At 52.7% G+C, this 24762-nt stretch overlaps 1 protein-coding gene across 1 annotated transcript; it reads left to right on the top strand.

The window, feature by feature from the left end:
• The first annotated feature begins 2033 nt into the window (after positions 1-2033).
• LOC114828068 (uncharacterized) lies at positions 2034-23289 on the top strand. The gene is made up of 9 exons (XM_029110732.1): positions 2034-2115; positions 7423-7558; positions 8003-8049; positions 9353-9434; positions 12990-13174; positions 15963-16136; positions 16398-16541; positions 16641-16832; positions 23090-23289. The coding sequence occupies exons 1-9, from the start codon at positions 2034-2036 to the stop codon at positions 23287-23289; spliced, it is 1242 nt and encodes a 413-aa protein (XP_028966565.1).
• The last annotated feature ends 1473 nt before the right edge of the window (positions 23290-24762 follow it).

Raw genomic sequence — 24762 nt, 5'->3', positions numbered from 1 at the left:
GGCTCGAGTCCGAACAAGGTTTGAGGAGATAGCCAGATCATCTGACCGTCTGTCATGCTTCCTGGATTGTTGAGATTAACATTTTCGAATTCAGACAATCACAAGATTAAAGGTCCTATTTCGTTCCTGACGAGGAGTACTTTTGCTGTGCAGGCGTCAAGCAGCTGGGGACGAGCCTGAAATACGAGAAACTCCATCTGCGAAATTAATGAATTCATCGAAGGCAGCGATCGGAGTCAGCGTCATCTGCGCCATTTTCTTCTTCCTGTGCCTCTTCTATTGTGTTTACAGGAACAGACAAGGTGAGCTGAATTTCTGTCAAAAGCAATCTGCGCCGTGTTTCTTCTCTCCCTTCCGTCTGAGGACTGCTTCTCGCGAATGAGCTTCGGTCTGACTGAGGAGTAGCAGGATGCGGGATGGAATGTGCAGAGGACGCGCGCGAAGTTTCCGAACATCAGCGTCGCTCAGTGGTCAAGGACCGAGTCTTAAGTAGATAATGTCACTTGAGTGCTTTTTGGCATGACTCGGATCCCCCAGGCGAAGGGAATGGCTAGGGAGGTGTTTCGACCCTTCCTAGCGCCGGGGTCGCAAGTCGAGGCACCAATGGGTCGATGACGAGACTCCCATCGGGTAAAACGAGCGTGTCGATATCACTTGAAAACTCTCATCGAGCTGAGGGTCGATTCCGTTGGACAAGTCCATGGGACGCCTTCTACTTCCATTCACATTTTTCTGCGCTTGGCTCAGATAGCTGTCCCCTCCGGGAAGTTCACAGAATCACGAGATTCCAGCTCACCCAGAACAGCCATCTAACGGCTGGTGAGTCACGGACTGTGAAGACGACTGTTGCCGTTTTCTGAGCGAGCCACGTGAAGCAGGTGCCGATACACTAGAACTTTTGCTTGGTGGGGGCTTTCGACATCGAGGAATGACACGATCCGATGAGAGAGGGAGCATTGTCGATGAATTGCAATTGTTCCTATTTACTTCTCGAAGCCTCCTCTGGGTGATCCCCCAGGGTAGACTACTGTCTTTCTTTTTTGCCTGTTAAGCTCTTGATTTGAGCTTACTGATGAGCGAAGTGTGATGGCGAACTATTTGGCTGCCGTCGTCTAATATCCCAGGCACAAGCGTTGGGGCCAACCACGGATATATGTAAATGCTCTTGGAGCTGCTCCCTCTCGCATAAACCAGCTCCCGGAGTCTGTCAGCATCGATTCGGCTCTTGGCCGAGAGCGTCTTCAAGATCACACTGAATCGTATGATTGATGGTGGGACCATTATCGATCTCGGTGATTCGTGCAGTCGTAGTCGATGTACGACGGCGGGTGTCGCCTGTTTGAAAAGCTTCGGCGATGGACTTGGGGCGACGCTCTTCAGAGGGAGTAATAGTCTCCGCTGCACTGACACAGAGTATGGGGAGCTCGGTTCAAAAATTTACTTTAAATCTAGCTTCGGGCCTTCCGGATAGTTCCCGAGAGGTTCAGGCCCCCGGCGCGGAGGGCCGTGAAAGTTGACCGCGGCTCCGTGAGCTTGGGTTCCCGCGAGCAATTCGAAAGATAAATGAATCGCATGTTGCTGAATGACGTGCCCATGGGGTGCTTCGGGGGTTCGCGCCGATTCTAGTTCTCTGCAGACCGATTCCTGTATCGGATCGTCTTTGATTTCCTCTCATTTGAACGTGTCTCCCAAGGTCTTCTCTGCACTCCTGGGGCTCGATTTTTAGAGACTTACTCGAAAAATCGGACGAAGAAAGCCAGATCATCCCGACCAACTGAAAGTAGATTTTTGGCCACTTTGCTCCGTTGAGGTTGTTGCCCGGCTCCCGTGAGCCGGTCCCCGAGTCCCGAGGGAATCGACATGGAAAGCATACGCCTCTCTTGGAGCGCAGGGATACAATTCTTGCCTCGACGATTCTTTGTAGGTACTCCCCTCGAGATCGATCTCGCTCTCCCCATCCGACTTCTCTGCCACTGGAGATTTTAATTTCTCATTTAGGATCTGTTTCGTTTCCAGCTAAAATCGATGATTTGATGATCAAAGCAAGCCATCCATCGCTCGCGACTTTTTCTGGGAGGGACAGCAGATATGAGGATCGTCTCTCGATTTCATCCGGTAAGGCCTGCGAGACATCGACGCCGTGTTGCCAAAGAGCTCCTCCGTCCGTTATGCTTCCATCGAAAACATTCGATATCAAACCCCGGGTCATCTCTGAGGATGCAATCGTCGCTCCGAGGAACTCCTTGTCGAATCCTGAGACTTTCGAAGGGAACCATTTTCTCCCTGACCAACAGCTCGGAAGCTGGTCCAGTTTTGAGCGATACACATGAAACAGTCAGAGGTCCTAGTGTATTCACTTCTATGTGGCAAATGTCGAACGGGTTCCCGGAGTAGTTTGAAAGCGACTGCCCCACACCGAGTAGCGAGATTGGAAGTAGGTTCCGAAAAGGGAGCACGTGCCATATTCGTCCGTCGTCAAATACCCTAGATATCGATTCTTCACGGAGAGAACGCCGGCCATCTTGGTTCTGTCGAGGCGAATGTCGTGGTCGGCTGCAGATGTTGTATTATTTCCATGTGGTGGTGGCGAATCTGGAAAAAGCTGCGCGAAAGTGCCATAAAAGAAGGTTTGTGATAGGCGTGAGCGATCCCATTCACCGCTGACTAACGACTAGCTAGATAGTGCGCTCATGATGCCGACATTGTTTTTGGCTCCCGGCGACGGACCAAAGTGCTTGGATCTGCCGCGGAGTAGGTCGGAGTCGGAAATCGAGGACCCGCCACACGTGGGAAGCGAACCTTTCAAATTCGCGTCGACAACCGCGCGGAGACACATTACCCCGCCGGAAGATTTTGTTCTCTGTCACAAATGCTGTCTCTTCGATGGTGGGCGAGCGAGCCGGCTGAGTATTTTCGACAATGTCCGCTCGGTGACGGAGCTCGTACAGTTGGGCGTTTTTTGCCGCATTTATGACTGTGTAGGCTCTCCCGCGATGTTGCTCTGCGACGGTCGAGAATGCGGCCTGACGTAGTGGTACGATGTACACGCTACTTGCCTGTCGGTCGTCGCTGACGGAGCAAATGACGAGAGCCCTCGTCGTTGCCAGTTCCATTTTGCTAAGCCGAGGATTTAGAGACTCTGCCTCTGATAAGCGCTGAGCTTAATCCCGCCTGGGCTGTGAAAAACTCCACCTCGGCCATCGGAGGTTGCTGCTTTCCAGCATATCTGCTTGTATTTGTATCGGCGGAACAAGCGTGAAGCGATCGAGTTCCGCGAGACTCATCGAACCATTCACCCGTGGAATGCTCCTCAATCAATCGGATCCGGGATTCGAGAACCCACTCGACTCGAGTGGCTAACCTCTCAGATATATTTGAGTGCTCCGGAGAGACGCTCGCATGCGTAAACGAGGGCACAACGATCCGTCTTCCAGTCTAATGTACTGATGAAGAGGAAATATGCGTGAGTCAGAATGAAATCGACGGCCTTGAGGAGAGAAACTTCTGAAGCCCGGGCGATTAGGTGAGTTGATTCGCGGAATACATTGGCGGAAAGGCCGCGCGAGCACGAGCATCGATTCACAGAGCATCAGGGAATCCCGAATCCCGTCAAACTCCTGCCCTCAGTCGCTCCGGCGCAGCGCGTCAACTGCCTCTGAACTTTCACCCTCAGGGGCTAGTGCAGCTAGGCAGTCAGCTTCTCTGACCGATATCGCTGCGGAAGCCCACTGCGCTGCGACGAGAGAAATTTCATCAGCCGGGATCCTCGACTCGGGACGTTCGAAAATGGCAGGCCGCTTTGAAACTAGGGCCTCACCCTGAGAAAGCGCAGATCGTCGACGTGCCTCGTCGCGGAGCAGTCATGAATTTTCCGCAGTAGGTCGATTTCCATCATGTGCCCGGACCGAAAACTCGTTTTCTCCCTCTTGAGAGCTCGACATCTCAGCAATATAAATATCGCCAATTTCATCACACCGAAACTCGCCCTTCCCAGGGATCAGGGATAGTATTAAAACTCTTCAACTGCCTCCGGAGCGTGATATATGCACATATGTATGTATAGGACTCGAGTCGAGCCCTCTCGACGGTCCCTGTGGATTGAGTTTCTGCGGGCAGAGCATTTCCGCTCCAGCATTCGCGAGCCCATGGCGGAATTTCGGAGTGAGAACTCCGCTGACCCGGAAAAGCCTCCCTCGTGTTGAGCTGTTACGTAATACCGAGCCAATGGGTGAAGAATGACTCGCAGGAGCCGAGCTATCCCACAAGAAAGTCAAAGATGATTCAACCGATTTTGAGTTGGCTGACTTTTCAAAGCGGAGCTCCCTCCGAAGGTCGCTCCGCTTTGACAAATGCTCCGCCGACGCTCCGTCCGTGAGTTATCCTGGGACGAGCGGGGGCCTGCCGTCTCCGTCGTCCGGCGGACGGTCCCCGATTCCCAGATACGCTCTCACAGCATTCCGAAAGTGAGTCCTCTACGATCGCTCATCGAAACTCTAGGTCCAAATTGATAGGTAGCGATCGTGCTCCTCCTCGGTGACCGATTCTTTATCGGTATTAGTGCGAGATGTCCGTCTTATGAGATCGTGGATCGGAGGAGGAAGAAACCGAGCTGGTCGATTTATCTGATCTCCTCGTGTGTGCTCCGCGTACTAGTCCCGGAAATGAGCTACGATCAGGCATTGTGGAGTGTCGGGGAGGAAGCGTCATTTTTCCGATCTTGGCTCCGTTCGGAGACATTCTCGCTCCACTCGAAGACATCGTTCGATCTGTAGAATTCGCACGGCGCCATATTGAATAGAGCGAGTCCTGCCGTGGTAGCTCCTCGCAAGCAGTTCTTTGACAACGCGTTGTCTTCCTCTGTAATCCCCCGCTGGCTTCCCGGGCGGAAGCCCCATCCGGTACGTGTAGTTTATGATTGCGAAGAACTCTCAGCCTGCGAGAACTCGGCGAGTTCTTGACGTATAGACTCTGATGAGGTCCTGGCTCGACTGAACACGGAACAGCATTGTTGCGCAGCTTCTTCCAGCCCTCAAATTTCCTCCACGGGTTGTTTCGTGTGTGCCAGTCTAACGGATGGATACTCAAGCGTCAAGAGCGTGAAACTCCTCCTCGGTGCATGCACGGAATAAAGTTTGATGCCTCGCGGCCCCTGCGCTCGAGGAGAGAAATGATTCCAGAACTTCTCGGTTCAGGATGTGAGCCACAACGGCGAGAGCGATGATGCAAAATTCAGTTGAGCGTAGCTCCGCCTGAGAGAAGAATACAAATCTTGATGTCCTCTCAAAGAATTACTTTGTATCTTTTTTTCTGCCAAGCATGTTCTCCGCCGTTCTATCCTGTTATCTGGAAGCCTGATCCGCGATCAAGGGTCCCAAGCTCTTCAGGCATGACTCCTCGGATGAGGGAGACACCCTATTAGTTCGGGTGTAGGATTTCGCCGGGACTCTGTAGTTACGGACTCGAGCGATTTGATTACTTGGGTTCGGTTCGAAACTTCGAACTTATGAGAGAGTATTGTCGAATATCGGCGCGTAGGCACCTACACCGATATCCCCACTGCTGAGCTTTTCGGCAGGTGCTGTGACCGCGCAAGGCTCAAAACCTGCCCCCGGCGATGGTCGACCCCTTCGATAACACACCTGACGCACACACGCTGACCTCTTGGTCTGAGTAAGTCGGAAATCCGGCGCACACCGCGATTCATCGCAATGTGAGCCTGCAGCCACGGAACCATCGAGCAGTGTTTGACAGAGGGAAAAAATATATCCAGCCCTAAGGCCGGAGAGAAGCCTCGCAGCTCTCCACCTCCTGAAGATATCGTCGAGTAGGTTCTGAGGCACACAGAGAGATTTCTCCGTATCAACGAGCGAAACGCAATCTCGGCTTATTCTTTGGCTTTCTCGCTTGGGGTCGGCTTCTCTGCGGGCCACTTCATGAGCTTCTCAACGCACGTACGTATGATCGAGGACGAACACGAAACCAGATGAGCTGTGGTCAAGGTGCGGAAGTCCGAGAAATTCGTTGGTCGTGATTCGATTCCAGACAGCGGTCGTCGTTCCGAGTGATTTCGCAGAAACAGAAGCATTTTTGTGCTCGGAATCTTGTTCTCTTTTTCAAGGCGCCGAGGGCAGTGACTTGTGCCTTCAGCCCAACGATCATTCAATACAGAGCATGATTCCGATTCCCGCTTCTGCGATAGCTTTTCCGATCGAAGGATGAGGGAAAGGGAGGGGAAACTCCCGAGAATCGGGAATTCCTTGCTTTATGCAACTTGTTCTGTGGCAGCGTATTTTACGCAGGTCTCGGTGTCCTCTGTTTAGCGTTGTCGCGCTGTCGTCGGACATCGTCACCGGACGAGAGTGTGTTTGTCATCGCGGCCGAGTATCCGCTCCGAGTTATGCACTCGGACTGAATTGAGACGCAGCCGATGCGCTCGCGAACCACATCGCGCGTAGAAGGAATTTGCATCCACAGTATGGGGGAACGACGGCGTGCTTCTGATGGAAATCCGTGAGAGGCGAGTCGCAGCCTTTCGAAAGCCGTCGTGGGTTGTTTTTTCGAGACACCTCCGTTCCATTTTTATACAAAGCCATACCGACGAGGCCATAAGTTACATTCAGGCGTGTGGCCGTCTGCCGTATCAGAGAGACTTCGCGTGACGTCTTGAGAAGAATATCCGCCTCCAGTCTACGTTCTTTTGACAATAAAGCCATATTTTTGTGCTGGCTCGGAAGTACGCAGATCTGTTCGCCGAGTGGGAGTAATCTCACATCACAACAATGCGTCGCGCCTACTCGCACCTATGTCTACCTACCCAATGTCCTTGCCGACTATCGAACAGTCCGCTTTCGGAAGCCACGGACAACCAAGCTGTCACGGTCGTAGATTTATGCATTTCATGCAGATTTGCGACGGCCGCGTCCCGTTGATTCTGACTTCCGAATGAAACACCCGAAAGCAATTCCATAAGAGGAATCATCCTTCAAATGGTACCCGAACAATACCGAGAATCATACTGTCGATAGAGACGAGCCCCAGAGCGAGTTTCACGTCGAGTTTTCATTTTCTTTTTTCTTTTTCTTATATTTTTTTCTGAGTTTTCCGTATGAGTTCTCGGCCCAGACGCGTCCTGAGGCGTGAAACTGGATCAACTCCCACCCGCCTCGAGCAAGACTCTCATCGATCATGTGGGCCCATCATTATCTCATCAAGTACATATATCGGGATCGTCTCTATGCCTCGTACATATGTTCCGTAGAGGTACCGCGGCGATAATGTCCGCAAACGCGACAGAGTTGCAGAAGAGCTCACGCCAAAAGTCATAAGTCAGGGAGCATCTTCTCGTCGGTGCGGACTTGCGAGCCGGCACTGGAGTTCTTTCCTTCCACGAGGGCGATGCTACAGTATTTTTCTTATTTGCAGTCTCCAACGGTAAAATCGGCTATCCACCGCAATATATTGAGTCGTACGAAAGCCATATCTCTTCGGCGAGGGCCATCGAGAGACACCTCCTTCAGAGGGGTCTGATGGGTTTGGTCGGCTCGCCAGTGCGCAACGGGTGAGTAAACTCACTCCGGCGAGAGCCTCTCTCGTTTGCTGAAGTGGTGAATGGAAGGCATGATAGCCATGAAACAATTCACTCTTCGAATCCCAAATCGATCCTGGGAGACTTTATTAGGTACTCCGTGAACGCTCACGCATCTGGTCGCGTCGGCCGAATATCGAACGAGTGCACTAGCTCGAATCTCCGAGGGGATCGAGACGTGATGGCGCGTAGCGTTCCGGATGCTGTTGCATCACGGAAATCTGACGTCTGTTTTGTAGAATCTCCCCCCTCTGCACAATAGGAACAGCCCTCGATAGCTTATGAGCAACCCGTTGCGGTTGATGAATGATTCCTCCTCAAGAGCTTTTCCGGTGGGAAACACTTTCGCGGCGCGGAATGACCGCGAGCTTCAGACGCATCCGGACTCAAAACCAATGAAACGCTCGTCCATTACAGACAGTCCGAAGGAGCGGAGCGACCGGACTCTGGCGCAACCATTGATGGTAAGTGAACGGAAAGGATTTTTGGGAAAATTCAAGATCAGTGGATATCGGTCCGACTTCAGCCACGCTTCCGATTCCTCGAGTCGAGAGCCAAATCTGGACCCCGGACCTGCTCCAAGCCGATGTGCATTCATCAAGTTCAGGATACTTCGAGCATGAGTTCTCCAGGTCGTTCCGTCGGCTACGCAAGTCCTTTCCGTTGTCCGGAACGAAGTTCGCTCCCAGGCCTCATCTCAACCAGACCATGGCTGCGATTGGCAGCAACTCAAAAAGATGACGGACCTCTGACAGGTTTCGGCAAGCGAAACCTATTCGTCTGCGGGAGTATGTTGAAACTGCGGCGGACGTGGCTAAAAGACGTTTTCGATGCACTGAGGAAAGCGAATTGCGCCCAAGCCTATAGATCACCCATCGGAGCGAGATACAACATCGAGTCTCGGATAATTCGGTCCGGACGCGTGAGAGGCTGTAAGCGTGCTTCTGTGGAGCATGGTATTGGGTTAAGGATAATCGATGAAAGCTCGGTTCGCTCCTCTCGGGACCGGCCCGTCCGAAGGATTTGTTCACTAGGATCTTCCTGTCTTGTTGGCTCCGGAGCTCCGAACGTATTCGGCTCGTGTGTCCGGAAGAGGGTCGGAACATCCGATTGTCGTCACGGTCGAGGTAACCACGAATCGGCCGGGATGCCCAGAGGGGTTCGTACATCTCTACTGGGGAAAGAATTTGCACGTGCCTCGACTGACGCGTATGTCGGCCGAAACGAGCTTGCTGGCATTTAGGCTCTCCGGAAGTGTGACCGGCGTCCGCCATATCATTCACCTGGTGCGGAACGAGACGCGTTCCGCAGCAGTGATTCATACGAGGAGACCAAGAGGTGTTGATCGACCCGCGCTGGACTCGTAGAGTCCAAAGTGTAGACCGGATGATCGAAAAAATAGGAGACAGTTAGTTCGATCGAGATACTGTGGTATGGCGATGGATTCCTCCTGGCGCATTCGGAACTCCTGAGGGATCTCGGTGTCAGCAGGCGCCCTGCTCTCGCTCCCCTGCTCTTGCGGTGACAGTTTCTCCGCACCCATCCCAATTCAGATGAGGAAATGAATCTCCCCAAGGTGTCTAACAGCTCAAACCCTCTTCTCGCAGCCCTGAGGGCACAGAGATTTGACGCACATGCATGCAAAAAAAATCTCATGCTTCTAAATGAGGGAAGGGGGAGGGGGGGGGCGCTTGTCGAAGACTTATGTACACCCTCCTGGAGGTTCGCTGTTTCCTACCCGAAATTTGAAAGACGAAAATCCCACAGATGTCGAAGACGATTACGAGCCAGAACTTGAAGCCTTGGTCGACGAAGCCTCTGTGGGTGAAGAAGCTACGATACCGGCACTGTAAGTATGCTTTCGCTTTGTTTCTTGGAATTTACGTCCGCGTTGAAGCTAGCGAGAATGATCTCCTCAAGATCCACGATGATTTCGCTGTGGTTGGAAACTTTGCAGCGAATTCTGAAAGACGAGGGATCCGATTCATTCTTCGAGCTCATGTCGTACCCGGAAACTCCCGTCGAGATTCAGTCCGCTCCGCTAGCAAACTGACCACAGAATCGCGGATTCGATTAAGCTTTGCGGTATTCCCCAGGCTGACTTGGTATTCGTGTGTGATTTTCGACATGAGAGACTTCCAATCTATTCGCCGACTTCCCATCCCTTCCGGGAATGTGCGTGTCCGGGTTCGCTGCTCTAGACAGGAGTTCAGAAGCAAATTCGACGTTTTCTCAAGCCGGATCGTAGATTTTGGAGCCGTCATGGACAAGCCGAGCTATGGAAAGGCTCTCGATCCTCGTCGGGCCGTGTCGATTTCCCTGATTCCCTGTGGAGTCCGCCTCCCAAGACATCTGAGATCGATTTATCTCGTCTTTCTGGACGGATCCAGGCGGGCTTCTCACGAATGAAAGAGGAAATCTTTGCTGTTAGTTCAAGTTCTCAGAGACCATGGAACATCGCCTTAGAAAACCGAAGCAAGGCCAGGGTCGTCCATGAAACTCTGTCCACCGGTCCAATTTTCTTCGCGAATAACCCTTCGAGCTGATTAGCGGATCTCCGGGCGTCTGGCGCGGAAAGTGGCTCAGAAGATGATATCGTGGAGAATTATTGTTCTCGAAGGTCCGGGATAAGAGTTCATGGTTGCACTCGGGAGGCCTTGGCCGTAGTTACCATGGAAACATGATGCGTTCCCCACGCGCTTTCTTCTTCGAAACAGGTCCCCATCAAGGTCTCACTGACGTGAGTAATCATAGCCCAAACGCGCCGCGACGAAGCCGAAAGGAAAGTCGGTGTCAGTTCGGAATCTTTTCTGGTAAATGGACTCGTACTGAATATCCGGGCCCATAAAAAAAATTGGTCATCTGAGTCGAACCAATGGGGCAACTCATTGGAAAACGACGCAGCTTATCGGAAAAAGTGGAAGCTGCCGGACCACAAAGGATCTCGCCGGAGAGAGGGAAAGCGAAAAAAACAGCTATTCAGCAAACGACGGCAAGGACCGCGACCCACAACAAAATGCAATGCGGCCGACCCTGATGGTGGATGCATTGAAACATTCCGTGGGTTTGAAGCGTCGTCACCCCCGTTACATTCAACCGCACGTGGCCAATGCCCTGAAAGGCGGCTGCATTTTCGATGATTGAGAGCCATTGATGGAATAAATGGAGATCGAGCTCTGAAGAAAACCTTCCCCCTGGCATCCCTTCGTTTTTGTGATTCCGGTCCGAGGAACGTGGGGATCCCACGAGATTCGCGTCGAGAAGAATCAGCGCATCGGAAATCATCCTGACCATGTGCAGTTTTTTGAATCGCACAATCGGAGCGGATTATTCGACATATGGAATCATGACCCCCATCGGAAAATCTGACGCTGTATTCAAGCGAGAGCAAGCCGTCAGACCGAGGAGCGTTCTCGATGGAAAAACCTGAGTCAGAAAAGAGCCTGCATCCAAGAGCAGTTCGCTGTGAGCGAGCGAGCGAGGACCAGACCTCCATGAGGGTGCCGTAATAACAAAAAAAGGGCATACGCTTCAGCTAACCACCTATCGACAACCGATCGATTTGAAGGGACTCAGTCGTCGACAGAGAGCGCGGTGAGCTGGTTGTCGTGGCGACATCGCAAGAACTCCTATTCAAGACGATCCTGGACGTCCTGAATCGATCAGTGCTGTTTCGTATCATTGGAAAACAAAAAACAAACCCCGTGTCCAGAGCCCTGAAGCGTTTCCGAACGAGTCTCGGAACAAGAGGGAAGAGAGGAAAGCCCTCCACCGCCGTCCACGCCGACTCTGTGAGGGTCTTACACGGAGTTCAATTCCTCACTGTTCGTTTGCGTGACCTTTCCAAGTGGCTTGTGGTTTCCCAGCTTGTGGTTCGCCCGGAATAGCTCTGCGAGCGCTTCCAAAACTTTTTCCATTTTCGTGTAATCAGTGAAAGTGTTCGAAGCCGATACGGTCGTCGAAGGAAGGAGCGTAGAGAACGTTGAGCTTCCAGAGTTGATCTCACCATCGTTGCTGCGGAGCTGAAAAACCCGCGATCGAACCCACGAGCGGGTTTGGCCTGGCGAACTCTTTCCCTCCGGAGTAAAAATTGGAAACAGCTCAAGGTGGCCGGTCCAGCTTCGGATGCCTTCGTGGCCGCAATCAAAGGCATTGACGTCAGCGTCGGCGAGGTCGCTGACGTCGACCATTGGACAATCTCGAAGATCTCGGTGCAGCACTCTCCGGAGAACGAGTTCGATGGAGACGGGCTGTGGACAAACTAGACTGATTTCGTTGCAAAATGGATGGATTCGTTAGACCTGGACCGCGGACGCACCGACCGGGGCTCTCGTCAGTGACAAAAAACCTGCTACGACGTCTTCCGCGAGGAGACATCAGGACCGCGTTGCTCGGAGCGAATCGACGGGGATTTCGAATGAATCTGACTCCGATGGATGTCCTCCGACGACGGCCCGACTCGACTGGGGAATCGTCGTAGGTCTGTGGTACCGAAGAATCAGACGAATGAGAAGTATCTGCATGCGTTCTCTGAGGCTCCTGATCATCGACTTTACGCAGCGGGTCAAGGAGCGGATCGGTGGGAATCGAACCAGGCGGTATGGGGAAAGCGCGTCCGTTCAATCATAGGTGTTGTCTCCCCCGAGCTGCCATGCACGCTCTGGTTTCGTTCGTCAGAACTTCAGCCGAGAGGAGATCCGCCAGCCGCCGAGCTGGTTCTCCGGAATCGTCTCCTTGTCTCGCTGGTCGTCGTCGCTTGAACCATTCTCGTTGTAGTCTCCTCAATCGGCGAGTGAGCAACCGCTCAATACACAGAGTCATTAGGATCAGCGCAATTATTGGCGAGCGACATGTTCGCCACCGACTTCGATCCCCGATGACTCACATTAACACGAGACGTCGTCCTCAACGGATACGCAGTCGAACAACAACGGGAGCTCAACAGCTCGGCCCTAAGCGATGTCGAGACAATCATCGAACGGTGGTCCTCAAGGCATAAGTCCCAGTCTTCCATAGGAACGTTGTGGGCTTTCCCCGTCATCTGTGCGTCCGGCCCAGATCGACCCGGCCCTTGTGTCACGTCGACGTTGTTTCCGCTCTCAAAAGTGCTTGAACTGTGCGTAGGGAACTCTGACGGCGGGGACGTGCATTCGACTCCGGAGTCGGCGGTTTAAGATTCATAAGCAAAAAGTTGCTTTCTGACAATTGAGAACTTGTTCGAAATCGCCAAAATAGGAGTGAATACCTCGCGCAGCCCCAGTCCGTCCCACGGATACGGGGACCAGGGTTACGTGAATGGGTATCCCAAGGGACCTGTGGGGCATCGAAGGAAGTTCCGATACCCAGGAGAGCGTGACCAGGAGTTCGTTGATGAGATGACGCAAGATTCCCCTCTTCCATACAGATCTGCTCTGGGTCCGGGGATGACGGACGATGATAATCCGCTCATTATTCCCAACGGGTATCCGCAGACGGCGGACTCGCCTCCTTTCATCACAGAGGAGGGCGAAGAAATGCTGAAGTACACTATTTATGATCAACAGCAGGATGGCATCCGGAACGTCATCGGGACTCTTACGACGGTACGAGGTTAGTGGAGTTTTTTTCTGCCGAAGCTTAGGTGGAATTGTCGAGTGGAGACTGGATCTCCGCCCATCCATGGACTATCGATCTCAATGAACCTCGACAAGCGCTCAGAAGAGCTAAGCGAGGTAGCTCCTCGAGTGACGAGTAATTTCGCTTCATCGATATGACTGAGGATGAAATCCCGTGCTGAAGTGACGTCGAGATTGAGACGATATCCTTCGAAGGGGAAAACATGTTCCCTCATCAGAACGATATCCTCCGAGAAGGAAAACATGTTCCGGGTCGGCAGTCGGCCAGAGATGTTGACTTGAGCTTCATAATCAATAATCACCCGGTTCGCGTTACCGTAGAGACGAATTGTCGAGGGATATCGGGAAGCCGGCATTCTTTCCCCAGAACAGTTTCTGGACAACGTACTTTACCTAGATTTGGATAGCGGACCCTCTCGGAACCCGAAAGTTTGAGTAGTCGAATTCAATTATTGGGGAATCGATACAGTGAAAGCGCATTTCAGCCAATGAGTGACTGGGTAAGTCAATCGGAGCACGCGAGGCAGCAAAGCGAAGTCGAGCTTCCCCGAGGTTCCTCAGTTTTCTTCCGCAACGACGGAGCTGAGGCCGAGAAGATTTTTGAACTTTGGCTCGTGTTCACTCTGCGATGCTAATGAAACCCAATCGAATTTCCGCCAGTGGGAGGCTAAAAGCCCAGCGAAGCGAATTCCCTGGCGAAGCTCTCAACCTCCTGCCAGACTAGAGCCGACTCTCCACCTCGGCTTCTCCCAGATAGACCCTCAATTTGGCGACGGTCAGCTTTGGGTTCTGCGGCCTCACGAGTGGTCAAGTTTACAAACGGACTCCTCGTTTGACTTGTCCGTCCTTACCCCCCGCCAGTGCGGCGGTGCCGTTGCGCTCGGGATCCTCGGAGTTCAGCCCCTATCGGGGCCGATCGAATTCAAGGAATCTGACTTCTAATTGCGAACGCCTTCCTAGGCCTGCCGACCGGAGTTCCATACTGATTCCCCCCACCTTATTGAAACCGCTCCGAACTACCCAGGAAAAAGTTCCGTCTGCGGATTCATTCTGCGCTCCAGGAGCTTTTCGCTGTTTCGGGACTCCATTGCTGTGTTTGCTCCTCGCAGGGTCACCCCTCCCCGCGGGAAATCCACCCAGAGGCTCTCACGGGGAAGGGCCGAGATCCCCCCTCCTCCGAGAAATCCACGGTCGAATGCTGATCTTTGGACCCCGAGGCGCCCGTCATTTCCCCTCCCTCCGCCCCGAAACGAAGGCTGATGCGCGCCCCAGGACCTACGGACCCTCCTTAGAATCATTTCGCCGCATAATGAGCAGCGTGGCATTTCCCTGCCGCGTTGAGCGGCAGGAGGCAGAACTTCCGACCCCCGAACGCAACATCCTCTCGTATTTGAACGGGAGCAGCGCGATGTTGCGTTCGATTTCGGGAGGAGCGCCGCACGAGGAAGTCGCAAGTACCAATACGAAGTTCAGATGAGCCAAATAGATCTCTCTGATGTTGGCGCAGCCAACGATTGCTGTTGCAGCTCATTTGCAGTCTGAGCTCTATCGTCGCCCTGCTCGCCTGAGAAGAGAATGTCTACGCTCACCGAATCAAGAATCTTGCGGCTCGTTTCAGGATTGAGATTTTCTCGCAAAGCCTCGCTCGTTCGTGAGTCTGAGCTCTCCCGTGGAATTCTTGACTGGCTGAGTGAGTCGAGAACGGAGCTTGCCACTCGTCGATGTTGGTCTCAATGTCTGATACCGAGAAATCGGTTTTCTGCACGCCACGTTTGTGGATATTCCGAGCTCGCAGGCCGGCAACTCGAGCGGTCAGTCGACCAGGCATGCGAGCGGTCGGCCCTGCTGACCGTTCCTGTTTTATGTTCGTATCGAGGCTGAGTTTCAGTCTGAGATCTGACTTGAAGGACCGCATATCCTTCATCGATTCGCCAAATGGTCGCTGTCGGGTCAGCTCCCACCCATCTAGGTAGGTACGCAGGCAGATTATGAAGATAAAGAGCGACCCCACTTAGGAAATGCACTCGTCTGTGCTAACCTAAATTCCGCGGATTGTTGTTGCTGTTTATTTCGTTCGATTTGGCTGCTCCCGGCCCCGAACTTCTCCAAGTCTCGAATGTCATCGGTTCTACCTGGTGCTCGCCTGACCGATAGCGATCATCGGCGCTCGCACGGGAGACGACTGCGCTTGCCGCTCTGATTGGAGACTTGTGATCGATCGATCGATCCCAAGCGCATGAATTTCAGGAGCTCCGATCCAGAGCTTCAATATCGAGCGAGTTTTCCTGGAGGGTTGCGTACATCTTCTTCCGAAAGCCTCGGGGCCGATCAGGAAAAATGGAGGGCCTCCGAGGATATAGCCATCGAACAAGGTCCCGATGCCTGCAACTGGACACTTTCCCGGTGCTTTTCTGACAGAGCCGGCGGACGCCGCGCCGGCCAGCCAAAGTACCGGTCGGCTCATTCTCCGAGCACCGCGGTAGTTTCGCGGAACGACTTCGGTAATGGGCCCGCGTACTCAGAGTCGGTAGACTCCTCTCGCTCGTTCCACGTCTTGCTCCACCTCAGATGACTTGACTCCGGACATTCAGTCGTCAGGCCGAATTCCAATCACTGTGTCGGCGGGCGACGACGAGAAAGGCGACCTTCGGATCTTCGGGGCCCCGAGATTTCTCGCTGAATCGGCTCGCCGAGATGCGAACGGATTTCCGGAGAGCCGTCTAATAAGATTCGAGAAATAAATAAGCCGAATACTTCCACAGGAATCCCTCTGAGAGAACTCCGACCCGCGCTCAGTCAACTCGCCAAAGATGATTCGTTCCGATTCCACAACGACAGAACGAGCCTCGACGTCAAGAATGAGAACCTTGCTATCGACCGAATTTTTAAGAACAAAGTGCTTGTCATTCGCTTTCCGAACCGAGCGTCCAGCTATCGTGAGTACCGCTGATAGTGCACTCGGCACTCCTTCCTGGTGGAAGACCGCTCTTCCGGAAGGAAAGCATGTGTCTTGCGAGCAGAAAGCCTGGTTGACTCCGCAAGCGATGTTTTCTAGATCAATGAGCTAGTCGATCGGCACAACGAGCCGTTCCATCTTCATGAAACCCACTCTCTGTTGGAAAAGAACGCAAATCTGCGCTCGGAGCACTCAAACGGGCACTAATTCGCTTCTAATCGACTCATGGGTCTCATTGCAGCTGACGTGCCAGTGCCAGAAGCCAGAAACAGCGCCGAGATCGCACAGAACGACGAGCGATTGCGGATCGCCATGGAGGAGGATATCGAGCGAGACTCGGATGTCGCGCTCGAGCCTCGGGATCTATCTGAGAGAATTGACCACGGTCAGTTCAATCCTGACACCATTAGTCATCGTGCCACAGGGAAACTCTCTTCAATATCTAGCGATAAGGATTAATGATCGATCGCTGTTTGACTTCCAGTTGGGGCTGTGAGACCTCAAAGTCACGGTAGAGACCACGTGTCACACACCGATGACCCAGCGTTTCCAGACGATGACGACGAGGCTCCAGAAGTGAACTCGCCACCGATCGCAAAGGTTTCCAGTTCAGGAAACTCATCAACGCATTCGGCAGAGAGAGGCCCGTCGAGCACGCGTAGTGGAGGGTCATACGGTGAGTTTCCGTCGCTCATTGCTTACCAGCCGTGCGGGCGCTTCGCGCCCTTACGGCTGCTCACGCCCGGGTGCCGGCCGCAATGCCTCCTAACGCATGACTCCCGAATAATGAGGCGTCGAGACCGCGTGTCAATCAAAGAATCGAGGAATGCAAAAGCAGAGACGCAAAGCCGAAGATAGTCGAGCCCTCCGATGAGAGAATACGCGAGTAAGATACTGATTCCCATCGCCACTCCCCGGGTCCGCATGCACTCCTGAGTCGTTAGAGACTCCATATGTGAGATGTCGGCGTATAAGAGACTCATCGCGGATCTCGTCTCCATGAGATCCCGTGTCGAAGGTCTCGCTTCCACGAAACTGAATGCAGCTTTCTCATTTCGGAACGATGTTCCGTGATTTGGCCTCTACGGGGCGTCTCAGAAGAACCGTTTGATGTGTGGGCGAAACTAAGAATGTCGGCATTTCATACAATTTTGAAAATTCAAATTTGTCTGACCGCGTGTGACAACAACAGAAAGTCGGCTATAAGCTTTGAGGAAGTCTTCGAGTTCTCTGCTCCTCTCCGATTATGTAGAGATCAAACTGCGGAATATTGAGAATGAAGAACAGAAGAATAATGAAACACACTCCACCTGCGCGATGAAGCACTTCGTTGCAGCCTTATGAGAGGAAGTGGGATTGAATTTAGGTTTCAAGCTGAAAGCCGTTGCAGGCTCATGAGTGAAACTGTCGCTATAAAGCCTGAGAAGAGAGAGGCTGGTCCCTAAGCCCGGGAAGGTCCGAGAGAATTGATAGTAGGAATCGAGATTCATTGATTGATGTCTCATAAGCGCTCAGATCTGATGCTTGATTTTATTGATTGCTCAATGATTAATGAATAGATTGATTTCTTGAGCAAAACTCGAAACAGAGCGCCTCGCACGTGTCAGTCAAGGCAGTGAGAATGAGAATCGATTGATTGACGGGAGGCAGTCAATGAGCCAATGCGCAATCGACGCTCTCTTGCGGGACGCTTCACAGCTTGAGTCGAGGCCAAGTAGAGCATGATCGGAAAGCTTTTATCGTCGTTTCTCGAGTTAAACCGTGAAAGACGACGGCCTTTCACGAGTGAGGGCAGGGTAGATATCCAGTTGGGAAGTTATGTCCGGTATCGGGAAACATTTTTGTCCCCCCGATGTCGCGCTTTATAATAGGAATGATTTCCGCAGTTTGGCTCATGAAGGAATTGGGAGGATGTTCGATATGAGATCTGAGAGTTTTCTAATTCGGCGCTTCGAGAATCGTGACCCACCTGATCAGATGCGTAGCCGGTCGGTCAAGGAATTTTCGGAGCGAATGGGGCGCAAGTCGGCTATTCGTTCCGCTTGTTTTCGAACTTCCTTTTGGAAAAGAATGCGGCTTCCTCGGAGACAAACATTCTCTCAAAAAGGGGAGGACTGCGGTCTGTTCGAGTCGATAAGGGAGTCTCGGGCATGATCTCCCTCAATGGCTTCGACCAGAAAGAAAAGGAGCGATCGGCTGCGGATCTCCACCCAATCGGAAAGTGCGAATCATCGTTCGGGTCTGGCGAGCAGAAGTCCCGGAAGATTATCTGGCCCGCTGACCTCCGCGCTCCGGTTTTGCGCTGAGAATTCTCGTCCGATTTCAGTGGTGGTGGTCTGAAGGAATCCCAGTAAGGGTCGATTTGGCGAATTCGCTCCACAGTGCCTCACCTAAGCCCAGATACCGGCGGCTTGGGCATCGTCCTCACGATCGGTCTCCCCCACGGGATCTCTCGTCTCTTGTGACCAGCAGAGAAAGTATTCATGAATGGAGCGAGGCTTTCACGAGTTACCCGACTTTTTTCGAGACCGAAGCTCTGAGAGGCTTGGTGTAACCCGTATGGTTTTCTGGAATGAGACCCGGAGCCGTCGGAAGGCAATCAGACCCGCTTATACACAGTGAGCTTCTTTCATTATATCTCCACTCTCGACAAAGCCCTGCTCCAGAGCATATTTCTCGGCAATGCCTCGATTCTGGAGAAGTCTCCTCTGCAAACATCCACCGGGACCGTAAGCCGGACGATATACCATATATATAATTCAGAGCGATCAATTCACAGAGAGCTGGATTTGATTAGGTAGTTGTAATGAGAAATGGGGAAGCCCGTTCCCTTTGTACTCAACGGGCAATGGCTAGGGAATCGTGAGCAATAACTGGGAGAGTTCTAGTTAGTGAAACGGATGAGCGCCGAGTCAACTTATGATTTGCTCAAGACTGCCTGGGACAATCACGACTCACTCGTCGCAGCTAAGGGAAGCTGTGCGTCTTTCATGAGGTCGGTGTTGCGAATTATATTTGTGCGGAAGATCTCAAAAATCGGAGCGAGCAGCTAGCTTCTTTGATGTCGGTCGTTCGTGCCTGAGAGCCGAACGTGTGTACGGGACCTCCTCGAACCTGCCTCGATGTACTGAAGATCCCGGTGCGGGCGAGCCGGCGACAGATGGGAAGAGTCCCGGCAGAGACGATCTCCCATCCGAGGGCTCGGAGCAATCTGATTTGATTCCAAATGAAAGAAGGGGCTCCAGCCAGGCATCAGGACGAGTAATTTCATTCCCGACGGTGCGTAATTTGTTCGAATCGCTTCCGTCTAATGATAGATACACACTCTGGGCCTCGACCTGCTCCGATCCCTCTTATACACTTGCACTGCAATTCTCGTCGGCTTCTTCCGAAGCTCTGACGACCTGAATAGGCACACGATATTCCAGATGCCGTCGACTCGCTCGCGACTTCCCACTTTCAGAATATTTTGCCAAGCTGGGTTGTAGCGTCCGCAAGTATTCAAGAATCGATGCAGAAAATCATTTCTCATCGAAGGCGATCCGTATATCCCACCATGGCTTCCGAACCTCCACGGAACCGCGAAGGGCATGGGGAATTCCATTTCCTCTCCAAATTGATCAACACCTTCAGAATTGAGGCCAGCCGGCCTCCGGCTCGCTGATGTCGAGTGTCGACTCGCGGCGACTGTCCCAGCAACACGACATACGACAGTATTTCACTCGCCACTTCCTTGATGAAAGGTGCCGCTTCGGGCCTCCATAAGAAACATCTGGAAGCAGTATATATGTTGTATCCATGGTTAATCGAGTGCTCACTAACTACGTTGCACAATCCATACTCACAATGATCTCCATTCTGAATGGTATATCGCAGTGAGCTCCAGGAAAAAGTAGCCCCTCCAAAACTTTCAAAAAATCTCGAGTCCCGTGGCAGCGCCTTCGGAACGCCTAGTCTCGCGAGGAAGTACCTTCCTAGGTCCCAGAAACGTTTGTTTCAACGATATCTTAGGGTGGAACATTCCCGAGGGGCTCCGCAACACTCTCCAGAATTTTCGCAGTGATCGACCGGGCCTTCTGAATTTCTGTCGAGGGCAAGCCATGGATAGGCGGGCTGACCGAAAGATATTCAGATGAATAAGGAATTCCCCACCTTATCGCATCAGGCGCTAGAACGAATGATATATTTGCGAGGTGCCCCGTCCCAATCACGAAAGAGCGGGGCACCCTTCTCACGAGCTTCTACGACGGCTTGAGGTTTAATCGAAGGCCTAATGCCGGCTTCAAGGAACCGGATTGGTCTCCAGATGTGATGGCGTCCTCCCTCGGGGTACTCACCGTCGCGCGTTGGCAGCGATTCTCGAGAGCGCCTTTGAGATAGCGCCATGGATTGGATTCGGAGTGCAATACTCCGTACGGGGTGATATCGATGACTCGGGTCATGCTCAATCAATTAGGCACGAGCACGAGGAGCGAAATTCCGTGTTTGCTGAATCTGTGACATCCGCTTACTTTGTTCCATTGCCCGTGGGGGCTTCGTGATCCGCTGTTCCTCGCTCAGGAGACTCTGTGCTCGCGTCGTCGAGGCCTGTGTCGCACGGAGAACCAATTGATCGTTTCATTATAGACACCTATCTAAGAAGCCAAGCGACGAACTCGACTCGCGAGTCGCCGGGCCCGACCCCGGAAAGTTCTTTTAATGAATCGTTCTAAGCGCCGGGCCTAGTAGTTGTCAGGCAGCCGGGAAGAGTCGGAAAGCAGCAAGCGCGCTCTGTCCTCCGGCGCTTCGCAAGCCTCGAGGCGGCAAAAGCGGAATCCCCGACGACTTAGCGCTCCTACGTTCTTATCGTTCATTGCTTCCTGCAGCGTTCAGATCGTGGCAGGGAGACGACAGGAGAAACCGCTGCCGATAGGACGTCGGAGAGCATTCCGGCTTCGTCGGAGCCGTGCTCTGAAACGCCGGAGTTCTTCTGCGTCCACTCTCCGTCGTTCCAGAGAGAAGGCGCTAATTTTGTTCGAAAGTTCACGACGCAAGGTCTGAGCTTGTGGATCCAGTGTTGTGTTGAGGGGATTGGATCGAGAGGTGCGGTAACAAAGAAAGTGCAGAACCTGCGGAACGTTTCCCAAGACGGATGGCTTCTCAAACGGAGTTCTCTGATGCTTTGCGAAAGAGAACGAGCTCGATTTCCCTGCAGAACTTTCATTTGTGATTCATTCCCTTCAGTCGTGATGCATTCGTCTCCACCAGGGCTGTTTGTGTGGGTTCTCACCGCAACGGCCAATAATGGAACACTTTTAGGCGAATAGAAGGAGACTACAGGGCGGGGGAGTGAAAGGATGAATCCGCCGGCTGAACGCGCTTGTGGGACACAGTTCCACCGGGAGAAAGCTCTTGTCGAGTTCGTATTTCTCCCTTCCTCTTCTGCTGCTCCGTCCCCGGTCGTAGAATCTTTGGACCGACAGCTCCAGAGCCGACCACTTTATAGAGCGAATATCGGCAGCTACACACATCGGCACATTGAAGAGCGGAGCCCTCCGAAAGTCCTGAAATTCTGAGTCTACAGAAATGTTCGGGCGAATAGGCGTCTCTCTCCTCCTCAGATGGAAACTGAATTTCCGGTCCGAGACCCGTGGGTTCCTGGGTCTCGACGAGCATGAGAGCTTTTGTCCTCCGGATTCCGAGGGCGGCGGATGATCGCTCGGAATTTCTCTCAGGAGTTTCGAAATTGGCTCAACGAGTTTGACGAACGGCTCCGATGACGCAAATCCCAGCACAGAGCTCACTCTCGACGGTGGACGTTTCCTCGTCCATTCTTTCCATCCATGAAGACACGAAGTGATCTCTTATCCACAGCTCCCGCGATGCGAGACCGAGAATGTGCTCCGATATAGACACGTCGGTGAGATCTCTCGATTCGATCCGCAGCTCCGTTGGAAGTTGCGATAAAAGATAGCCCTCGGCGGACAGGTTTCGCTCGGGTGGAACTTTCCGTCAACATTTCCACCGCACGAGGTATGATTCGATTCTCCGAAGGTGTCCGTTCTCGTACCTCCGTCGCCCAATGTAAATTACGAATCGCAAACACGCCTGTGCCACATACGATCAGAGCAATTTCACCTGGCCAATATTCGAGCTCAAGTTCCTGGCTCGCTTGACAAGGTCAATGAGACGCGAACTTTGGCTAATTCAGTCGGTCTGTCTGTCAGTCAGACGGTCGGTCCAGAGAATGACTCTGGGGAGCCATCCACCAAGCGCACGATCAACGATTCGCCTTCACGGGAAGCGTTCATTCACCAGATGGCTCCCGCCTGATAGATCCGAATTCCCCGATTGACTAGTTTGAATGCACCCAACTCACCTTTCTGCTATCCCCGAGCAGCAGAGCGTGAGTCAGATCAAACCCTCGAAGGCATCCCGTGGGCAACGGCGACTATACGTGGTACGACCGCTGACATCAGTACATATTCAAAACTGCCTGGTCCATCGATGTTGATCCATGTAAACAGACCAGCGCAAACACAATCGCCACCGTAGAGTATCTACTTGCTTGTCGAGCGAAACTATGCTTGGACAGTAAACACCGAGCGAAAACGTCCTTTGTTCCATGATAGCGTTCTACGGTGGGTCGGATGTTGGAGTGAAGTCGATGACTCGGGGAGACGATCCCGATGGAGGGTTCCTTATTCTGCTTGATCTGAAATACTTTTCATTTGAGTGAAAACGTGAGAACTGAAAAGAGATCATATTCGAGTTCTCGAAATACGACAATATCATTTGATGAGACTCGCGAGGGTCAGAGGCATCGCTTCGATTGGAAGCTCCCCGGGATCTAGAGCCAATGCGAACAGTACGTTTCTTCCAGTCCATTTTTCCTCCCCTCCCCTCCGGTATGACAATATTCGCTGCTCTCATCGATAAATTTTCTGTCCGCAGTCGGTCCTCTCGGGTTGTGCCACCGGCCTGAGTGCAACAACGCTGCCCGAGTCAAATGTGTCTCCTGCGGACAGGTTGCCTATTGCAGTTCAAAGTGTCTTCGTCTCGACGCTCCTCGGCATCGCTCCAGCTGTTACCGTGAGTATAACGACTTTTTTGCGAGCCTCCCGCGTACAGCTTCTGCTCTAGGAGAAGAGTGATGTTCCTTGTCCGCTGGTGCCCTCAACACTCTCTATCATTTTCCTTGGCGACGGGATTCGAATTCCGCTCGTCATCGTGATTGTCCTGTTCGTTCCGAGCAGACGATCGGAGTCTCGACGAGAGCGTTGTGATGGCGCAATCGACGTTCTTGCATAGTTATCATCGAAGACGAGAGCGAGATAATCCTGCTCTCCACGCGAGTCGGTACTCTCGAATTTCTCAAGCAGCTACCGACGAAACCTGTTCCGACAAAGGTTCAGAATCCCGCTCGGCCGTGTTTCGCAGCTTGTCAGTGCCTGGGTACTCTTTCCTGACTCCACGCAATTCTTCATGTAACGCATTCGGACCCGCACGACTGTCTCTAGTTTACAGCACTTGCGCTTGGTTTTGAAACGCATCGTGTCGGAAGGAATATCGATATCCGAACGGAGAAACTCGTTCCGCGACAGGGCTGCGGTCCGAGCTCCGATTCGAGTCGGTAGCTGTGAATCGAGCGGAAGAGAACGCGCATGATCAGTGATCAAACCGATAAGGGGAGCTCTCGCAATCAGCGTCTTAGCGATACCTGAGTGAAGACGTATTAGCCTCGACCCTGGTTCACCTGTGTTCGAGCGCACCGAGGAGGGTGAAAGTTCTTAGTAATTCGCGGTCCCAGCCTACTCCTGCGAATCTCCGGCATGGAACCCACGATCCTTCGGCATCCGGGTATCCTCTCGATTATGGAAAAAACAACACAAGCTTCTCTCCCTTCTTGGCTTTTTGCTCGAGGGAGCGGGCAGTCGCTCCATTCCAAAATCTGCTGCTCGTTTAGGAACGGGAGATCTTACCATTCATTCTCGAAGTTGCTCAGGAAGCAAGCGAGTTTCTTGTCCAATTCCCTGGTGGAAGCCTCAGGACGATGTGGTCGAGCGGTTCCTGTGTAGAGCATCACGCGGAAACAGCGAAAGGTACACTTCCTCTCGTGAATCGTCACTTCCGTTCGGTGATTTCTCTCCGTGAACGCTCATTGCTCCCGCGGGAAATTGTTCGGCCCCGTTGCCGCGGGCCAAAAAAATATTGGGTTCCCAGTCCATAAACTTCTGGCCGGAAACAATTCCCGTTAGAGAAACTCGGGAGGTGGCTCTGAGGTTTAGTCCAGGAAAAAAGTACCTACATCGAAGGGGGACGTTCCCAGGGCGAAGACTCACGTAGGGGTGGGGCGCCCGCCCCCAGAGAGGCCCTTAGAGCCTTCCGGGGGGGGCGCACAGTATAGTTCTGGAAGGTGGGAAAGGAGTTGAGGTCCACCGCAGTCTCACGGTGGGATTCAGGAGGACGAGCGCTTCAGGAACTAGCAGATGGGGATCGTCTCAGCTATTTTGTACCGTGGCGTCGGGATTCACTTCGGATATCTGTTCGGTCCTGAGCGGGAAAGGAAAATTGGAACACTCCTCGGGACAAATTCGAATTTCTGCGAGGGGGTCTTCGCCTGATAC

Source organism: Galendromus occidentalis, unplaced genomic scaffold, assembly GCF_000255335.2.
Source record: "Galendromus occidentalis unplaced genomic scaffold, Mocc_1.1 scf7180000077086, whole genome shotgun sequence".
Lineage (NCBI taxonomy): Eukaryota > Metazoa > Arthropoda > Arachnida > Mesostigmata > Phytoseiidae > Galendromus > Galendromus occidentalis.
Note: the sequence above shows the minus strand (reverse complement) of the source record. Positions and strands in the feature narration are given on the sequence as shown.